Here is a 21995-nt window from a genome sequence, read left to right on the forward strand (position 1 = left end):
CGAAGTGGAGATCAGATTAGAGGGGACCCAAATTCCTGGGCCATAGAGCACTTGCCAAACAGGTTCTTTCACCTGCACCACCAAAATTTGAGGGCTTCTGTGGACACAGTGGCTGCACACCACAACATTTTTGGAAAGTGATGCTGCGTGGCCACGTCCCATGCCAGGGGCTGGTCCCATACCAGCAGCACTAGCTGGGCATGCTCTGTGGTCAAAGACAGGCTGGGCATCCCTCCCCCATGGCTGGCTCCAGACCCAAACACGAGCGCAGACCCAAGGAGCAAGCCTGGGAGCATCTCTGTGTATGGACAGAAACCAAGCAGGTGCTCTCAGAAGGTCTCGTTGACTCTCCATCAAGTAACTCAGTTTCTGGATACATGGGGGAAAGGCAGAAGAAAGAAGCTGCACTAAAGACTGGCCTCATGCAGTAAGTTTTTTACACATTTTCCTCTCCTAGGACATTCTCGCTCTCAGGTGAGATCCTGCACAAAGAGCCCTTTGGCTGGCTGGCTTGACAGGAGATTCACAGCTGGATGGTGTCCCAGTCCCATTGCAGATGTGTGGGTTCCAAACCCTCCGCACTTGACTCCCCATTTGGGAAACCACCTTGAGATCACTTGGGAAATTTGGCACCTCGAGCTTTCAAAATTGTGGCTGACTCAGAGGTGTGCAGAAGCTGCTGCCATAAACTCGGTTTCTGAGACAACCACACACATCACCTCCGACACAAGAGCTGAGCTGATTAATGCCGTCTAGGTGATTGCTGGAGCGTTTGCTGAATCACTACCCTCCTCTGCCTGAGATGGGTCTTTTTTATAATTTATAGTCATAAGGAAGACAGGTTTCTTGTGTTTACAAGCCATGGACTGCTCTGTGGCATTCAATTAGCTTTGCAGGAGAAGGCTGCTTGGTCTCCTGTCCAGATTAAAACCAACAAATATTAAATGTTCCTTTTTTGGAGGACTGAATGATTTACAGCAGGGTAGTAGAAAGGTGTGAGTATTCCTGGGGCGTGCAAAGACTTTACTTTTTAAAGGGGAAATGATTTGATAACCAAACAGGCCCCATGCTGTGACCCCTTTTAGTGACATAATTGTGTGGATTGCTAGATGAAATGGTAAATTGCCCATCTCTGGAGTCAGCCACCTGTGGGCAAATGATTCTTCAATTGTCATCTGAGACACAACACTGCACAGAGGGCAAGAAAACACTTACTTCCAACCAAGCTAATAATTCCCAGCAAGGAATTTGTTTGGTGAATGTGAGCGAGGTCCCTGTGAATTCCTTGGAACTATTGACTATGAGCTTGGGTTTTTCTTGGTGGGTTGTGGGTGGGGAGTTTTGTTTTGGGTTTTTTTTTCTCATTGTTGGAATTTCAGGTGCATTCTGATGGGAAAGGTAGGCTGTGGCATAGTTTTCTGTCCCCTGATGAACCGAATAAAACTCCATGAAGTCTCTGCATTAAGAGAGGACTTTCTGTAGCAGGAAAGACAATTCAGCGGGGATCAGTAATTGTGCCCAGGGGATAGAAATGGGGAATGAACTGAGCTGATTGGGGACCATGTGGAAGAATAAAAAGAGAGAAAGAATAAAATAATAATAATAATGCAATCAGCATAGTTTCTCAGGCAGTCCTGCATTTTTATATGAAGTCGCTCTGTGCTAAAAGTGACAAGTCATGAGTTTGATCTGCCTCATGGTCCTCTGGTAAAATAAATATTACCATGGCTCAAATGAGGATTTGGTTCTTACCTCTGGCTCCAGGACGTTGACAGGTCATTGCTCCAGGACACTAGCATGTCATTTCTTCAGGATGTTAGCATGTCATTGCTCTGGGACATTGACATGTCATTGCTCCAGGATGTCGAGATGTCACTGCTACAGCTCACCACCACTCTGGAGTCCGAGGGAACAGGGAGCTGTGCCATTAGCTTCCTTGGAGGTAAAGGAAAAAGCAGACCTAAAAAGCATAACAGGCTCTTGTCTGAACACCATGAAGTGAGCAAAGCCCAACAGGCTGATTTCAAGTAAGCCTTAATGGGGTATGCAGGCTTTGGGGTACGTTTCTGTCCTGTGATGAACTGAACCCAGCTCGGGGAAGGAGCTGCAGCTGGACAGTGGTTCCTGTGGACAGAAGGACAATTCCAGAAGTGTGGCCGGTACAGGCCCAATGTGCTCTTTGTCTGGTTTCTTACCTCTAAAACTGGAGGTGAGACCATGTGTGGCCAAAACCTGAGCTCAGACTGGGGTTCCAGGAGCCCTTTGACCTCTAATTTTTCTGTCTTAACGGGTACCAGGCCAGGCAGTAGCTAGCCGGGGGGCAAGTGGGCTTTCTCCCTGTCCCTGGTGCAAACCACAGGTACTCCTGGCTCTTCTCCACCTGGGGCAAAGCCAAGGGCACGGCAGGGTGAGCGCAGCTCTTGGGCTTTGCCCTGGGATGGAGGGAAGGAGGAAGGTGGCTGTCCACTCTGCACCCCACAGGTTGAATGCAGAGGGAAGGCTGCATGGGAGGCTTGCTTTGGGTGCTGAGCTAAAAAACACATTGTGGAAAGGAAACCTCTTTCTCCAGCGAGCAGCTCTGGCAGTCATGGTCCTACATCCTGAACCTCCTCACCCCAGCCTTCTCTCAGAGCTTTGGGGCCTAAAAGCGCTGCCATAACCTGGCATGAATAGTCTAGATTTTAGGCGGTGACTCATTTTTCCTCCAATGTTTGGGTGCTGTTGGTGTTTTTCTCCCTTTCCTTTTTAAAGGCATTTGAAAAGACTCTATGCTAACGACTCGAGCCTGCTCCTCTTTCAGCTATTGAGTCAATACCCCTCCTTGAGCACGTGATGCACTCAAAACACCACTGATCGCTTGTCACAGCACTATCATCAGACCTGTCCCAGCTGGCCAGGGATCCCATCCGGGATGCCAACCCCCATGTCCAGTGCAGCACCAGCCCCTGAGCTGTTTCTCTGCCCCCATGTTGTGTTTTCATCACCTTTATCAAGTCATGCCATCTCTGAACAGCACTTGGGTATTTTGTCAGACTTCACATCGATAAGAGGCTGTTTTTCCGTCTTTTAAAATCCATTGTTTGTTCTTTATTCACTTCCTTGTGCTGAGTCAATCTGCTGCAGAAACAAGCCGTTGCATGGTGGCTCTTCTGAGCTTCTGGAAGAGCTGTGCACTTGGGCAAGGTGCAGCCACATCCCCCACCCTCCCACAGAAACCTTGTTCAGTGGTGGCCACCTCCCATGGTGGTGCTTTCCCAGGACCTGCTGCCAGGAAGATCTCAGCCACAGAGGAGTCTTCCGTTAGTTAAACTCATTCTGAAGCACCTGGTTTGGTCAAGGGCCCTTTCTAGAGCCTGAGAAAAAATGAAACATCCTCAGATTTGGAAACTGTTTGTGGGAGACCAGGTTTCCGATGCTGAATGCCGGGGATATATGTTATCCATCATGGACATAAGAGGCACAGCAGCAATACTAGGACAGGGGAAGAGGACAGACCTTAGAGCCAGTTTCTTAGGAAGCTGAGTCTCTCCTTAATTTTAGCAAAGAGGACTGAGAGACAGCCTGATATATATGCTTTAAAGGGGTGAAAATATTTAGTGCTACTGGGATCTTTAACATTACCAAAGGCATAGGTGGTTTGAGAGTTAAGGACAAGCATATTTGAACCAGAAGGAAAGCACATGACTGAACAATGATGGTGACCAGTTATTGGGACAAAGAGAAAGAGGCACTCCACCTCCCAGTGTCTTCAGAGCAATGTGGGCTTTAGTGAAACAAGCTACTAAGCTCGAGCCATTGAGCTCAGTGATCTGGGTAAATCCAGATTTAGCAATTCCTTCTGGCCGTAAAAGCAACAACCCTGCTGGTTCTCACAGTTTACTGGTGGGAAAGGGCTGGATTTGGTAAACTCAGACATAAATGTCGTGTGCTATATTTATACAAACCAGTGCAGCGTTCTCCTTGTAGGGGAGCAGCCCTGTCCCCGTGCAGCAGCAGTCACTCATTGAAGGGTGGCAGCAGGTCCGGGATGGGGGGCCACCCCCTGGGAGGGTGGCTGGAAGCTGTTCACGGCCATCCTGGGGCAGTGGCAGTGCTGGTATTCCAGACCGGCTTCTCTGCTCCCAGGGAAGTTCAGAGGTAGAGAGGGAAAGTTTTGTGCACCCAGAAAGGCACCTCTGAGAAGTCTAATGTCAGCAGCATCCTGCAGTGCCCAGACAGGAGCCTAACACAGAGGGATGTGCTGTTCCTGAAGATGTCAGATGAACGGCATCTGCACTGCTGTGACCAGACCTGATGATGGTTTGCACCATCACACACTCATGTAAATGCAGTTCTCTGAAGACCCAGAGACCTGTCACCTTTACTAGCCAACCACCCTAGCCCCAGCCCACTGATTCCCACAATAACAAAAAAACCAAATGGGTTAAAACACTACCAGAAATATAAGCTGGTAACTCCCCAAACCCAGTTTGGTTCCAGGGTGTTGCTCTTGCAAGACAGAGGACAATTTCCCGCTTTTGCCTGGAAGACAGCTTCGCCTCCCGTGCAGAAACCCCTGGTACCTCCATTCCCCCACAGGGCAGGCAGATGGGCAACCAGCAATGTGACCCTAAGCCCAAAGCTGAGCTTGGGCACTAGCTTTTTGCAAGGCTCGTGGTACTAACCAGGCTTCCTATGAAAAGATCTTGAGCATGGAGGGTAACATGGGGAGTGGCGTGAAACCCACAGGGGAGAGTAACCAGAGCAGCAGCATCGCTATGGCAATGGAGATAAGGTGCAGCCCTCACACCGCAGCTGATGAGTGACATGTTTTCTAGCCCTTTCAATGCCTTGAAGTGTTTTCCTTCTTGACTCAAACTAGAAGTAGCACAACTTAAAAACAATTAATGTCCCCTTGGAGAAAAAAAAAAAGCAGCAATTTTTCCTTCTATTTTTAAGTCTCACTTCACCACAATAACACCAATATTTCACTCCTGACTCAAAGGCGAAGTCTGAGGGAGCAGGATATGCTGTAGGGTATCTCTCTTGCCACACTATTCGTGTTATTTTCAAGTTCCTCTCTCCCGGGTTGATCTTGGCAGCAGATCACAGCGCTGGCGCAGCACAATGTAAACCGGAGCCATTGTTACTCCATCTCCCGCTCCTCATCGCTGCAACAACATTTCCCCACACGCCTCCCAGCGAATTGTTGCCGTGTCCCGTCCTGCTTCCCCCCCTCTCCAAAATCCATTAGGACGCTGCAGTTCAGCTATTCATCTAGCCCCCTCGGAGGCACCGAAATAAAACGGTTTCCCTTTGTCGGCTGACATTACACAGGGCTTTGACGAATGGTCTCAGTGACAGCAGTAAGCGACCGTGCTGCAGGGCTGCCCGATGTTTCATGTCATGTGCGCCGAGTGGGCAGAAAAGGGTAGTAGGGAAGCGGGCAGCTATCAAAACGGCCTTATATCACTTCGTCCCCTTCAATCACCTGGCAAAGGCACAGTGGTGGGTCTGGTGGAGGGCCGGGGAGGTGAGCCCTTTCCCTGGGATCAGCCCATTGTGCCGCCTGAGGAGCGTACCAGGGTTTGGATCGACACAGTCAGGGGTGGCTTTTGCTGATGGAGCCAGAACTGAGAATGAGTTGTGATACCAATAGAGAGCTGAGGGCCTCAGTCTTCATCAATGGGGACCGGTCAACGGCACCAGATGCTGTCTGCTGTGGCTTTTGCTTACAAATTGGTGGCTAATGAGGCCCTGATATACCTAAATATGGTGTATATATGCGTACGCATGTGGGCTCACTCCTTCAACAACACAAAGCCAAAGGACACCGCACAGCATCAGCACGGTGCTGTACATCAGCTAAACCACCTTGCTTCTCGTGGGTGCACGTTACCCTGGTCCCAGCAGCTGCAGCAGAAGGAAGCTCAACCAGCAAAGCCAGCCCCATCCCCACAGAAATCCTCACAGCCACGCTCTGCCCAGTCTGGTGGTGGACGGTACCCAAGATGGGCTGGGAGCAGCAGTAAAAGTGACGTCCGTGGGAGTTCACCGCCAACTTCAGTGAAACAGGATCAAGTCTGCTGTCACTTGGCAACCCGCTTTATCAACGTGAACTTGTATCTCTCTCTGCTGCTGTTTTTCCAAGGGCTATTCATGGTTCAAAGCTGTAGACAATACCGTTCCTTTCTTCACTCACCGCCACCTAGTTATCTCTGGCAGAGTGTGACTCTGGAGAGAAGCAATTTGAGAGAGGAAATACATTGGAGATGGAAATAGCATGGAAGATACAACAAGGACTCAACTTTCTTGTTTCTATCTTACTCAAGATTATGTTTCCTGACTGCATCCCCAAAGTCATTGGAGTTGTTCTAAAAATTATGAAAGGAACAGAAGAATTTTTTTCATGCACATCGCAGAAAATCCAGAATGATTCTGCTGACTTCCACGGTGTGGAAGTGGGAAACGGGGGTCAGCACTTGGCCCTTGGCTAAAGCATGAAATATAGGGAAGGTCCAGGGGCATGGAAGAAAGAAATGCCTTGTTCCAATCAGATACCTGTGTGGGAACATTTCTGTCAGCATCCCAGTTCATAGCCCATTGGAAAACCCATCTTGGTCTCTGCAAACATTCAATGTCATAAAAATTCAGTAGGTGGACAGAAAAATATTAAAGCGGAAAATTCTACAAATAAAACTGTGGCAGGATGGGTTTAGTTGGGATAAATGACTGATGAAACCCAAAGCCATAGGTGTCAAATCTTGGGTGTGCTCCCCTTCCCTGGAAGTCTGCTGTATCAGTTCACCTGTACGGCAGGGAGGTTTGTCTTCTCATCCTGGGCTTACCCCGCGTTTCCTAAGTTTACATTGGAAACTGGCTAAGAAGCTCTCACAAGTTTCATTCATGGAAAGGTGAAATGAAATAAGTGCACACAAACACAGGACCATTTTTATAGTAAGGGCTTTACAATCTCAACAAAACTTTTCTTGAAAGGCTAAAGTTATCCTCCCATGGGTAAATCTGATTTGATTGATTTGATTTTCTGAAAAATGTATACATAGACATCAGGTGAATAAGTTTGTAATGAATTAACGAAAAGGCATAACGAAGAATAAACAGAATAGAAAGAAAATGACAGGAAAGTTGCAAAAACATTAACTTTGAGAAACAACAAAAAAATCCAATCAGATTTTTCCCCACTTAGCTGACCTGCAACAATTAAGGCTAAAAGGTCACCTAAGCCCTGGCGGGAGGGTGCAGTGGGTCTGCTTGGAGCGGTCCCCTGAGGCTGGAGGGGGCTCAGGGAAGCACCCCATGGGGCAGAGCTCCCACCGCTCCCCCACCACCTGGGACCCTTGACACCGGCCAGAACACCGCTCTACAAAGTGGCACCGGAACATGAGCTTATCCCCTCCATACTTCTGGGGCCGTGTGTCGCAAAGCCTCACCGAGAGAGTGGCTCTGAAGAGATCCCAGGCTGCCAAAATGCCCAAACTGAAACTTTCTATTTTGATCAAATCCAGCTTGATCGCAAAGATTTTTCCTGCCTGATCCCAAATGGATTTGCAGACAGGGAAATTTATGAGAAATAAACAGCTACAGTTAAACAAACACTCGCAGGCCTCTGGCTATCCTGGCAGGAAAAAAAAAAAAAAAGAAAAAGAAACCTGACAGCAAATATTAGCAACAGATTTTTAACAGGTGGAGGAATTATCGTATGTATCTAGGAAAGAAAACAAAACAGGCACTCCTAAATCATCAGCGCTGATTTAAACATGAGCTTTTAAATATAGTGTGTGAGCAGCAAATGAGTTCTAATTGAGGAAAGCTTGTAAACAAACAACAGCTTTCATCTGCAGCATCATGCGCAATACAGGCTTTGTGCTGGGGGCTGGACCGTGCTGCCGAAGCCCAGGCCTGGGAGCAGAGACAGGTACGGGCTCTAATCTCCTTAATGAATTTCAAGGCAGAAGCATCCTGGAACAATGAGGAACAGCAAACCTGGACTCATGCTTCTCAAGGTCTGGATGAGCAGAGAGAGCAGTGTGAGGTCAGTGAACCAGGCGCACGTGAGGATCCCAGGGCTGCTCCATCTCGTCCAGGTGCTGCAGAGAACCAGAGCATGTCTGGACGCAGCCTTGGAGCAGTCAGCCCACGATAAGAGTCACTTTTTAAAACCACCTTTGAGAGATGTCATTTCTCTTGAAGTACGAGAGTTAAGGGCCCTTTCCAGCGCCCATGTGGGCATCTGATCCTTGCCACATTCACTCTTCATCTCCTGCTCTGGGTAAAGACTTGCCTCAACATCCAACGTCTATCGAGCACCGTGAAGAAGTATCTGAGGAGCAATCTGGGAAAGTGGGAGTAGCAGAAAAGAGGGAACGTGGCTGGAAGCAAGGGTCTGAAATAGTTGGGGCCATGGTCAGGAAAGAAAGGTCTGTTGCAGCAAAGCATGCAAAGTTAATGCTCAGCCTGTGATGCAAGAGCAGGGGAGATACAGCATGTCAGGAAACGTCTAAGCAGTGCAGATACAATCAGGCTGAAAACACACAGAGCATGCCAAGGAAGTAACCTTGAATGTCTGCTGGTATTTTTCTCTGGAAAGCAACAACAGGATATTACAAAGGGACAGAAACATGGACATGGTTGCCAGTGCTTACCTAGATACATAAATTACCTGCCCTGGAAAGGAGCATGAAAGGGAAAAGTGTTTATGCCTGGTTCCAGACCAGGGCTCCTTAAAAGGCAAGTGCCAGCTCTGCTAGCAGTGGTGCCCCACTGAGCTGTCGCAGCCAGCTGGCGTTTTTGACAGCGGGATGGTTGCATTCAGCGTTAGAGCCCAGTGTTTCCACTGGGTCTGCAGGGGACAGGCCATGAAAAACACTCCTGTTGCAAGAGAGATGGACCACAGCGACCGAGCTGTGTGTGCATCAGGCATCTGCTGCTAGGAAAAACTAGACTGCCTTAATTCAGTTTTTATTCCCAGAAGTTTTAATCGCTCTCTGCTCCAATAAATGATTAATCGCTCAGATGAGCTGAACCAGAAACTGGCAAATCAAAGCCGCCCCTGTTTTGAAAACACTTTGCCCACAAACCCCAGTTTAGCACCGTACCCCACAGCAGGAGAAACACAAACCCAAGCAGAATATAGCACCCGCAGCTCCCAACCCAAGTACCCAAATTTAGGCATGTAGATAGAGCAGCTTAACCCTGAGGATTGCTGGGACCCATATAGACCACCAGAGTCAATGGAAGCAGCAGGTGCTTGGAAACACTGCAAATCAAAGCACTCATTTAGGGCACTAAATATAGAGCAAAATTTAAACACCCAGGCTGGAAAATGTTGGCCATGTAGTCCCTCCGCTGCATTTCACTACGGGTCCCGCGCACCCAGGCTGCTGCTGCACCATGCCCCTAGAAGGTGCTGGGTCTCCGCTCCCACCACCGCTGCTCATTAACAGGTTTTTATCCATGGTGACACAGTGCAAAGTAGGTTCTCCTCCTCACTTTTTTAGAGGATATTGCTGCACTTGAGATAACCTCGCTGGTTTATCTGTACTGAAAGCGATGTCAGCGGGCTGTCAGAACACCTCCCTGCCGACCCGCCGCATCCGTGGCGCCTCAGGGCCGTGCACGAGGGTTGTCCCCGCGCCGCCATGCTGGGGACCCTTGCCAGGCTGAGGTTTGCATCCAGGCACCCCCCAGCAGCCCACCAGGGTCCAGGGAGCAAAGGCAGCACCCTCGCACTTCCCAGCGCATGCTCAAGGACATCGCAAGAGAGCAGAGCTCTTTGCTACCAATTTTTTTCATCTTTTTTTTTTTTTGGCTGTCATTTGATTTAAAAAAAAGAAAAAGGAGCGGGGAGAGAAATAGAGAGGAGAGCCTGCTGATCCACATTCACATTTTAACTGGCCCAAACGTTCAACTCCAGCAATGCCTTATTTTGCCTCCTGTTGAGAAGCTGCTGCACTCACCATTTCCATTTGCTTTTAGGAAGTGGAGATTAGAAAATGCTGCAGCCGTTGAACCTTCAGTGCCCTGCGGAGGGGCCAGCCCTGCCTGGGGGAGTTTCAGCCCCATGGAAGGCAGGCCAGGTCAGGGATGTCACCTTGGCCGGAGCAAGGGCTGGCTTGCACATCTCCTGCACAGGCTGACTTGGGGTTTTGGCACCAAATGGCCCTTTCTCATGCCCCTTTACACCTCCTTGTAAGTAATGCACGGAGGATTTTGGAGTGTAGCCCGGTCACGTAGACATACATCAGTGAGGGGACCACCAAAGAGGGAAGAACTCAATAAGCCACGTGGCAAAAGGAGAGAGATACAAACTGAATTTCTTATCCATAGAGAGGTCAGGTCCGGGGACTGCATCTAACAAGGGTACAAAAGGAGGTACTCCCCGACAACTATCATATACTATTTTAAAACGATGTAACGCTTACCGCTTTATATAAAACTACAGTTCCTAAATATACAAAACTGTAATTTTGAGCCATTTCTGAATGGAGTTGTTTATGTTCCTGCTTTTTCCAGCACTGGCAGGTACCAGGATCTACAAAAGCCCTGCCAGGGTATTTCCTCTGCTCCTAAAACAACGAGCTGTCTGCAGCAGTTCTTAAGACATCGGCAAGCTTTTAATAACGGGCAGCCCAGTGATGAACAGGAGCTGCCGCTTTCTGCCGGATAATGGTGTGGTGAAGCCGCCCAGGTTGCTTTCCTCCTGGCTTGAGCATCCACATGTCTGCCCAGGGCTGGGCACAGGACAACGGCCACCAGCCACCCAACCCTTCTTCCTTCTCCCTTTTGCCTCTCCAACAGCAAACCACAAGTGCTGGTGGTACAGCATGAACGTGACCATTTTGGCCTCACCTTGGAGAGTGCAGGGCTGTGGCCACACCACTTTTGAGAAAGACTGTGCCAGCTGTGACTTGTTGCACAGCTCTTCAGCAGCAGAGAAATCGAAGAGGGATGAACCAACGCATGTGGTACCTACCTGACTTTCATCTCTGGATCCTACTGATTTTGATTCCCCAAAACACAGTCCTCTTCCACACTCGTTGATGCTCATGTCCTTTTCAGCCTCCTCGCTGCTGGGGAGGCTACAGGGTTAGTCCTTCCACTAGCCTTGTGTGCACGAGTCCTGGGCATTGGCATATTCCCCCTCCCCCCCCAAACAGGATCAGAATGCTCAGGCCCCATGTGGAACCCCTCACCCCACTTCCCAGTGCTGCTCCTTGCAGACAGTCGTGGGTAGAGCGAGCTTCTCCAGGGACCCCGGCACTCAGCAGCAGGTTTCACACAGCTTTGCGCCCTCGCTCTAACAAGAACCAGGCACATGCAGAGCCAAGGCATGAAACAACCGTCTCCATTTCCTCATCAGTCTTGAAGCCAGCAGGGGCCAGAAAGTACCCAGCCCACCAGGGACTGTCAAGAAAGGATTTGAATGAAGTGGAGAACAGTGCTGGTCTGTGTGGGGTGCCCACACATCAGATGCTGTTCAGTTTGGTCATCCCGACTCAAAAGTGGCAGAGAAGAATTTGGAAGGGCATGGAGCTCATACAGGAAAAACAGCTGGAGACGTGGAAGGGCATCTATGCAAGCGGAGACGGAAGAGACTGGGACTCTGAACCCCAAGACTTAGGGAGAGAGGAGTGTCTGCACTGTAAATCCCAAATGTTGTGGAGATGGTGGAGAGGGAACAAGTGTTTGCTGTATTCATGTCACCTTATCAAGGAACAGGTTCACAACAAACAGAAAGAAGCACGTTTCCAGCCAATTCATGGTGCAGTTGTGGAACTCATTGCCAGAGGATGCTGGGGAGGCCTAAAGTGTAAAAGGGATGATATGATGCCATGGAGAAGAGGTGCCTATCAGACATGTCTGGCTCAGGAAGCTCCTAAACCACTGATTGACAGAAGCTGGATGGGTATGAGAAGGGCTCACGCTGCAATTTGCTGCTTTCTTGCACTTTCTCTAAGCATCTTCCACTGGCCACTGCAGGACACAAGATACTAGACTAGATGGACCTTTGATCTGCACCAGTACGACTGCTGGCTCAATCAACTTCCACCCACAGGTAGGGCTTTGTTAATTAATAGGTGAGGTTATGCCCAGAGTTATGCCTCCGGGCAGATGGCCAAGCCTTCAAAGGGCCTTATGTATGCCGCTGCCACAGCAGTTTCCAAACCTGCTCCACAGCTCCCTGCTCAACCTTCTTTCATTTGTAGCCTATCGGCACAGCAAATCTGCCACAGGGAGAAGTCCCCTCCACCCCAAGCCTCCTTCAGATGGGTGGGAGAAAAGATAGGATGGCAGCTGAGAAAGATCTAAAAGCTAACAAGTCTTTCCCTACCAAACAGGACTGAAGGACTTGCCTTTGGTTGGTTTTGTGGTTTTTTTTGACAGAACATTTGAAAGCGATAGTCTCTCTTGGGAACCCATAGGCCAGAAAAGAGTGTGACTACCTCGTCACAGTCTTGATCCTTACGGGATTTGCCACATTTACACCTGCGAAGTGATCCTTCTGCCTTATCCATCACCGAAAAAAAAGAAATCTTAGTTTGGTTTTCAGAAAAGCACTCATTCTTTGTGTCTCTGTGGTTATAAAGAGTAATATGGATGGACTATCATTAATATGAACAAAAGCCTAACACCTCCGAAACACTGCCTGTTTAAGGTTTTCGTGATATTTTTGTCCATCTAGAAAAACGTGAAGCAGCTTTGTTGGGAAAGAAATTAACTGAGATTCCTCTTCTGAGTTTCTAAAGACCTGGTCATTTTTCAGCCAAGCTAGTCAATTTACATACTCCTTCCATAACGGTACTGCGAAGTACCCTTTGAGAAGGATGTGCTCCATCTGCATAGTTGTAGGAACAGGTTGAACTATGGGACTTGTTATCGGCTGGAAGAATCATCAAGATAGCACTGTTCAATCATTGGGAAATCACATGCCTCATGCAAATCATACTGATTCTCTGCAAATAACCTGGATTGTTAACTTTGAGGCAGGAGAGTTGGGTCCCTGTCCAGCTCATTTGTAAGACTGACTTGGTGCTACGAACACAGACACCGCCCTGTACAATGTCTGTTTCTTCTTGCTCCAGAAGTAGTATATACAGTGTAAAAAGGAGATTCATATAAACCACTCAGATTTTACCGGCTTTTGCAAGAGAAAAGGTGACCCAATGAACCATGAAACTTAGTGATGCTTGCAGAAGAAAAAAAAAGACATCCTGTTTAAGAATATTACCTATGACATTCATTTATAAACATCTGATTGCAAGCAGGTATTTACAATCAAGTGTTTGAAGAAGAGAGATTTTTGCACTTAGACTAAGTCCCTGTCATGCTGAAAAATCACTCGTATACAGAGCAAAAGTTCTGCATATCCCTGTAGAAACACTGTGTGCATGAGAATGGGTGCTGTAAAAGGGATGAACACGGGAAGGATTTAGTCGTATCTCACTCCCAAGGGGACCTTTCCTTCCTTTACTGTTTTATAAGTCCATTCTTTATTCTGCCATCTGTGATGAAATAAGCACAAGAGGTTAGCTAGGGACTGCTTTGCAGCACTGAACAGAGCAAGTCTGAGATTCACATAATTTTTCCTACTAGGAGTGACTCAAACACCTGCTTTACCATTGAGAAAGGAGAAAAAGCAAAGCCAACCTCTACCCTCCTTGCTCACAGTAAGGCCCCCAGAGGTCGCAGCCAGACTGCCTAAGAGAGGGGATGGTAACTGCCTAGGAAAGTTCACAAGCTACTTGAACTCTTCTTCAGGCTCATCCTTTCTCTGTTGCATCCAAAGGACTACATAGCCCATCAGCGCTCAAGAACAGATACCACACCTGCGACTGAATTGAACCAACCCAAATTCCTGTGCAAGCTAACTCCATGCTACCCCAATCCCTCGTTGTTCAAGCTGCCTCACAACTAGCGTTGCAACTAGTGTCCTCTGCAGCTTTCAAGGCAGTGACTAAAATGCCTTTCAACTTTTAGGTTGTTCTTGAAGAAGCATGGGGCAGCAGTGAGTTATTTTGTTATATGAACTAACTTTTCATCCAAGTATAGTTTGACCTCAAGGGGACTAATTACATGGTCTGCTGGAGAACAAACCAGACAACAGCAAACAGCCAAAAGAATCGAGCTCACCAAGTGTTTCAGGTTAGCATCAGATCTCGAAAAGAGCATCAGAGAAGAAAAATTAACCTGGAACTACTCCTTGCTTAGAAAAATCTCAAGGAAGAGCCCATTTACTAATTTTCCTCATTACATAGTTCTTGTAACAGATACAATTCTGGAAGTAACATAATGCTGAGCACACGTGCACCAGCAAGAAGTTGAGATGTACAAGTTCAACATTTCATGTAAAAATAAGTCAAAAGGAAACAAAAAAGTGATGTGGAGCAAGTGGAGAAGACATGCGATTAATTTAAGAGTGGTATAGAAATAAAAATCTGTGTAAAACAGATCAAGGTTAAACCGTGCAAGTCAAAAAGTTTACTTTTTGTTCATCCTACTCTTTTATTCACCTTGCTTCACGTATCTCAGTCTACATAACTCGCCCTTGGTAACCACATGAAGGTGGCATAATTCTTGTTTTTGGCAGGCAAACAGCACTACCAAGTTGAACGCTTGTCCGTGCTGGTTTCATGAATCCACAGGGGAACAAGTCCTGGACACAGTATCAGCCGTTGGGGAATGCTCTTGACCCTTTGTTTAGAACAGCGGGTGGCGACCACTGTTGTGACCCCGTTACTTTATATGCTATTTCAGGAATACGAAGAAGCAGAACTAGCACCTTCAGGAGCAGTGAGCCAGCTCACTGCTGCACGACGGAACAGCGACAGCCTTATTCTATATAAAAATCTGTTATTTCTCCTTTTGCCTACAGCAGCAACACCCACTACGTTTATTTGTATTCATGTAAAGCCTTCAACAAAGAGCATTCTCTCAGCTATTTTAAGTGCATCGTGAGTATCGGAAATTGCTCTCTGCAGCAGGTAGTCACAAATACTGCAGCCTCTGAGAACAGTGCATCTTACAAAAAGACATTTTTCTAACCTGGCACCGTCCTGAACGGTTAATCACATTGCTCCCACTGTTTCCGAGGAGCTAATGGCAGCCACTAAACCTTCCCAAGGCACCACGGAGTTGATTTTAGAAAGTCATCACTGAAAAAGTGTTGGTTTCTTATCTCAGCTTTGGATTTCCCGTCCCCCGTCAGCCTTTCTTCGAGGGTGGGAGACAGATACTTGAAAAGTGGAAATCAAAGATCACAACAGAATTTGAGAACTGACTTTAGAAACAGCTCTCATTTATCAACATAAAGACAAGCCAATACTCCAAGGAAAACAACAACAAAGTAACTGTATGATGACTGGAATAAAAACTCCGCTAGGATCTAGAATTCTGCTTTGGAGGTCGACAGCTACTAGGAAAATTCAACTTTTATATTCCATATCATCTTATGTAAGAGTTCACCTTTCACTACAGAAAATATTCTATACAAAAGCCATTCGAGTCACTGTAAGAAACAGGCATAGACCTACTAAACTGAAATGGGAGCATGACAAGTCTGAATGGCCGCAGAACAGAGGAGGAAGGTATTACTTAAAAATCCAACTCAATTTGGCAAGAACACCCCAAGCCCCTGCATGCCCAACAGCCCTCTTATCACCTGAGGAAGCAAAACAATACTGCTTCGACAAGCCTCTGCTCAGCAACTGGGAGGCGAGCCATTTCAGAAAAGGCGCATGGTACGCACGGTCAGTAACCATCAGCCAGAAACAGCCTCGTACTTTGCAAAGAGGCAGCGCAGGGAGAGTCCCGCTTTGGGTACCGAAGGTGTCTGTCTCTAGAACACATGTGGGGTGCCCCCTCCCACGCAAACCGTTAGTGGTGCAGTAGTGGGCAGAGGACAACGCTGCCAAGTTGGCTCAGGAAGTATCGGCACTTGGATGCAGGCTGTAAGCTCAGGTTACGGGAAGTACCGTGTATTAAATCAGGACTTTCATTCCTCCTTTGTTTAGCCTCATCACATCAGAACTCCAAGCACTTAGAAAGCAAACACAATCTGAAGTATCTTACACACAATGAGGGAATCATTTTATTAGATTATGGAAGACAGCAGCATTACAGTACAAAAAGTTACAAGAGTAGCAGAAAAAAAGTGGTTTTGGTTTAAATACTCAGGATTATACTGGGGAACATGAGAAGGATAGTACCCTTTTCTAAACTAACTCCTAACCAGGTTATCAAAATAAGTTTTGAATATTTAGCACAAGTAAAAAAGTTACAACAAACATCATTATAAAATGCTTTAATAAATAGTTTCTTTTCTGAAAGTTTTTTTTTTTTTAAGAACATGTCAAACAAAAATGTACTAAAACAGAAGATCCTGCAAAGCAAATCCTGTGTTCCTGTATAAAAGAACTGGTTTCAAAAAAAACTCATGTTTACATTGTTCATGGGCCAGAGTTTATACTCTCAAACATCCACTCCTTTCACTGGTAGGGTAACTAGGTGTATGTAGTGTTATGCTTCTTCAGTAATTAAAATAAACTTACAGTTTGCCCAGATAATAGCAATAATAAAGCCTTTAAAAAAAACGCCTAAGCCTTCCATTACAAATAACCATTTCTAATGAGGTACTCCCATCTTCTGAGCTCACCACCCTTTTTTCTTTAGAGCAAAAGATGAATAAAGCACAACAGAAACAAGATTGAGGAAAATATTGTTCCCTTCATTAGGCCTGTATTTAAACGCAAAAAAGTAATACCACATGTAATTAACATTCACAAAAGAAAAAAAAAAACAATGCCTCGCTATGTTGGTACTGTACAGTAGATGCACCCGTTAGTGTTCTTGAGATGGGCTGAACATGGGGATAAACAAACATTTCTGGATCTATTTACACGTAAGTGGTTATGTTCCTATGTAAATACAAATGACCAACAGATTCCTAACATTGATTGTATTAACATCATTTTCTAATCTGGACATAATACCAAAAAAAGTCTTATAAACTGCCATAAAACCTCCTTTTCTGCAACATAAATTAAAAGGAATGACATGTAAAAAAAAGACCAAAATATTTAAGTTATTAAATCAAATATACAGAGTGATTCATTTAATATGTACATATTTACAACAAAGCACTTTCACTATTAGAAAATAAACTGTGTCAGTTGGGGAACCTAGAGTTCTCACAATTTTACTATATTGATATGGCAGTCTTTGACAGTTGCTATAGAAAAAGTTTAATCTCAAGGCACTTGTCACATGCTTCAATACTGCAATTCTAAAGTAATTAAACAGAAATAAAAAGGCCACTTTTAAACCACAGTTGAAAGATCTCTATGATTTTTTTTTGTTCCTATTACAAAGCATGTAAGGCAAATTTGGAAAAAATCTTACAGAAGCTACTAACGTAACAAGTGCAGTGAGCTGCCATTAATAGAGATTCAAAGTCAAGAAAGCAGTTTAAAGTTCACACAATTTCCTCAACCAGGAGGTTTTAAAGCCACCATTAAATTAGAGCAAGTAGTAAAAAGAAATACATTCTGTAAACAGTGTACAGTCTTTTGTAATAAACTTTACACATATTGAAAATACAACCTCTCCTCTGCCACACGAGTGTATTATAAGTAAACTTTACAAAAATAGCAACTATCAAAGATTACTCATTTTTTTCATCTGACATTGAATAATTTATACAAGGCTAAAGAAACAAAATAAATTTTATTTATTATTTTTATTTATTTATTTTTTTTTACGCAAAATAAAGAAACTATGAACATTCGACTCCAGATATTTTTAGTCCTTGATGCAAAGTGGAGATGTCAATTTTTGCCCTCCTCAGTAAGCGTAGGCGCAGTCTGCCTACATTCCAAATACAGGTTAGTCTCTACTGCCTTCAAAGTTTGATGCATTCACATTTTTTACAGATCTGTTGTCCATTTTGCCTATTTGATGGGATTTCTTTACTGGACTGCTCTCTGATGTGTCAGATGCCTTTGTCGGCAAAGGCTTTGCGAGTTTGTGAGAGAGGAATTTGTCCATTTCCTCATCTCTTTCCTCCTCTTCATCCTCCTCTTCCTCATACTCTACATACTCCTCTACTGCATCACAAGTTCTTTTTTGAGGAGATATGAAGTTTTTGCATTCATAACGAATGTCTTTGTTACTGTAAGATCTGTCTATAGGATTTCTTATGGGATTTAAAGGCGCCCACTGGTTATTGGCACCCTCTTCTCTGGGAGGACGACTTCTCTCTCTCTCTTTTCTTCTCTTCCGAGTCCACCAGACGCAGATGATTATACAAGTCAGCCACACAATGCTAAATACCGCACAAAGAATTGGAACCAAATAATCTAGAGGGCAAATAAAAAAAAAATCTTGAGTTATCAGAACTAGATATATAGCACTGGACATCTGCAAGAGGAGTACCTGTACATAACTACAAGTTAGCCCTAGAAAGATTTCTAGGAGAAAAGGAAATAAGATGTCATTACAGCACAATGGTAACTGTCTGAATGCATGAGTCCATCTAGAAATGCTCTTTACTAGTTTAAACTAAGTTAGAGTTTTCCCTGCTTAATAACGAGGGGGGAAATGCTACATTTGAGATGTTTTTCCCCCTCCAACAGACAAACTGGTTACATAAGCAGCATCTCCTTCTCAAGCACCTAAACTAAGCTGGCCCAGAAAACCTCAGTAATGGCTCTTAAGAAAAAAAAAAGTCTATCCTTGTAGGAGGCAGGCTATAAAGAGTACTATGCCTCTAAGTTGCCCTAGAAGTACTGGCACTTGCATCAGAAATATGTCCTGCATTTACTATCAGAAAGAAGAGTTCTTTACCATCAAGTCCACAGACATTTATGTATCAACTATCTCAAAAACATTCAGGTTAGAGCTATGTAACCGAATCAATCATGCACTCTTCAGGACATTCCAGTTTTACTTCAGAGTAAAACAGAATATTGTCACTAGAGATAAGAGTCTTCACTGCTCAATGAACAAACAAAAGGAGTTGAGGTAATTGCTTTTCTCCACATTCCCAATCACAAACCCCACTAGTGCTCTTCCAGCCACACAGACCCAGATTATTTCTCTAGGAAACCATTCCTGAAAATTTGTGTATGTTTGGACTTCCACCCACCTACGGGCTTTACTGCTAGGACAGAATAACAACATTTTTCTACTCTTCTTGATAAGCAAGAATTCACACATGGTAAGAGGTAATAAGACATGAGGTGCTTTGCTTTTTGTAGAGACAGCAGGATTGCTCAAAAGCTCTGCAGACAAATGCTGTCAACCTACCACTCTAACCTCTGATCCAAATGTAAATTCCCTCTGCAGTTTTAAGACAACTGCTTACAGAATAACCTGCAAATGGCTGTACAAAAACCAACCAACTGCTTCAACCCATGGTCATTCATTCTAGCATTGAAGTGCCTTCTGAACATATTCTTATGTGAAATATGACACATTCTCAAACACTTCCTTCTGCTAAAGGGGGATGAATAAACTGCAAACATGGTTGGCCTCAAGGGATCTAAAAAATTGTATTTTAGCAGTTTGGGGAAGGATTGTACTCTTAGGAGTAACTGCTATTCTCTCCTTATTTTTCATAAGCAATTTAATACTAAACCATGAATGGGGGGGGAAATACTTCAAGGAGAAAGGAGCTCTTCAAGGAGATACCAGCTTCTCCAAGATTAGAATACAAAGCTTGCATTCTCTCACTGCTATCACATCTATTACTTCATCATATGACTGTGGATCCAAGTTTACTTAATAGAAGGTTCTTATACAGACAACTGTCTGTATATAGATTCCAAGTTAAGAACATTTTTTCTTAAAGCTAGAGGAAAATTAATGAATTGTCTAAATGATCATCTCCATCTAGACACTTGAGCATCCCACAGAAATGAGATTCTCAACACAGACATAGGGCTTTACACCACATTTTGAGATAGGTTTCCACCTACCTCACCCAATTAAGGGGTAACAATAAAACAAACCAAATCAAAGAACATGAGAGTCCAGGTTACAGTTCACATCAGTAACAACTCCACTTAAAGAACTAGGGGGCAGCGATCAATACTGAGCATCCGTATTAAAATGAGGAGTCTGGAAACCATTCTCTAGCACTAGCTGCAAGAGAAGTCAAAGTCTATCCACTTTCTTAGGAGAATCTTTGAATCTTATTGAGGTGGGAGGCAAAGTAATCCCCATCCCTTTTGCCCTAGCATTTAACACACAATCAGAAGAAAGACTGAGGTATGTCAGAATCTCACCTCGATTCTTTATCATCTACACAATTTCTGTTCAAGACAAGAACAAAAGCTAGTACACTCTTTCAGGGGTGCTGAGGAAATAGTACATTTGCCAAGGCTTTAACAGATGAAAGGCATTCCCTAGAAGGGAAATGCAAGGGAAGTGGAACCAGGCAATTTACTAATTGTTTGGACTATGGGTGAAGATCTTCTAGATTATGCTGGGGAGGTCTAGAAAGAAGTTGGGAGAGTCTCCCACCATTGTAATATTTCCAATCTGGGACTTAGTTGAACTGGAGGTTGAACTGAAGCCTAACAAGGGGTCTTCCATAAGACCACCTCCTGCCTCCCCCAGGCAGGAATGCAGGCATGCAAAATCTTCAACCACTTATTTTGGCATAGCTCTTGGAGAGCCAATATTCAGAGATAAAGGTGTCTCCAATCACACCATATCCTCATTAGGAGGAATGAACATTACATTTTAAACCAGCTGTGCACTAGTGAGAAACACATGTTGAAAGAGAGAGCAAAGTTTTACATTGTCATCGCCAAGTATTGGAAGATACTAGACATCTTTAACTCTTGTTAAGCTAAATAATATATAGGCACTTCAGAAGAGACTTGGTATCACACTGTGTCTTCCCCCTCCCCATATTTTCGTTACCTCACAGCCTCAGTTTCTATAGTGCAGCAGCATCAAGGGCTAAGGTTGGGTTAAGGTTAATGTAGGAGAATTGGAAAAAGATTTGAACAGCACACGAGAACTCCTCCTGATCTTGTGAAAGGTAGGCTTAGACTGGAGAATGGGGTTGGAAGTCAGAGCCAAAACAGTGGCAAGAGTAGGTGGGGATATTACGCTAGGGATGAGGTTAAGTTTAAACTAGCACACAAGCACAGAATCTTGATTTTAAAGCCACTTTCTCGTCAGTTAGTAATAGCAATTAAAGAAACAACCCGATCTATCATTTTCCCCAACATGTAAAGAAAGATAAGAAAAGACCGACAGTAGGGGAACAGAAAATGCTTACACACACACAGGATGTATGCATTGGGAACCTTACCTGATGATGAGTTCCCAACAACGATGGTCTCTACCTTGACTTCAGTTACTGCCAACATAACAGTGCTGTTTTGCCGCTTAGTGATTGCATTTACTATTGTATTAGCAGCATTCTGTATGAGACTATTATCTTGTTCATCTCGATGTGGGACAAAAGACTAAAGGGAGCAAAGGGGAATAACAGAAAGTTATTGCAATCACCTAACCATAGAAATCTACTTTCTAAATCCAGCTACATCTTAATTGAGTTCACTAGGTTGAATTTACCTGACAATAGTTACAAACAGTACCCTAAAAGTTTACAATAGCAATAGCATGGCTGGCTCTATCCAAACTGCAGATGCAGTGTCAGACTTGGTGGGTAACTGCCTTGTTGCTAATCTAGCATATCTCAAATAAAAGGCAGCTAACTTCCATGTTACTTACACTGCTGAGCTAAACTTAGTCATAGTTTGGAGCACTTCAAGATGTGGATTATCTAGATAGAAGCTTGGACTAGTAACAGTCTGCTCTATTTATACTATACACTTTGCTTCCTGCATCATGGCTCAGCATGTTCTCTACAGTACTGGTAGAGACAGCTTCTGCCTGGATAAACACTTCACTATGAAAATTAACTCTTTCTTGGAAACTAAGCAATACACAAGCATTGAGTGATTGGGCTGTAAATGCTT

At 44.9% G+C, this 21995-nt stretch overlaps 1 protein-coding gene across 1 annotated transcript in view; it reads right to left on the bottom strand.

Moving 5' to 3' along the window:
* Positions 1-16064: 16064 nt before the first annotated feature.
* JAG2 (jagged canonical Notch ligand 2) overlaps positions 16065-21995 on the bottom strand; it is a 72907-nt gene continuing 66976 nt past the window's right edge. The window contains exons 25-26 of the mRNA XM_076345593.1: positions 21323-21479; positions 16065-18353 (exon numbers count right to left, since the gene is read on the bottom strand). Of these exons, the coding sequence (XP_076201708.1) occupies positions 17881-18353; positions 21323-21479 (630 nt within the window). The 3' untranslated portion in view covers positions 16065-17880. The remainder of the gene's footprint in view (positions 18354-21322; positions 21480-21995) is intronic.

This window comes from Aptenodytes patagonicus, chromosome 7, assembly GCF_965638725.1.
Source record: "Aptenodytes patagonicus chromosome 7, bAptPat1.pri.cur, whole genome shotgun sequence".
Classification (NCBI taxonomy): domain Eukaryota; kingdom Metazoa; phylum Chordata; class Aves; order Sphenisciformes; family Spheniscidae; genus Aptenodytes; species Aptenodytes patagonicus.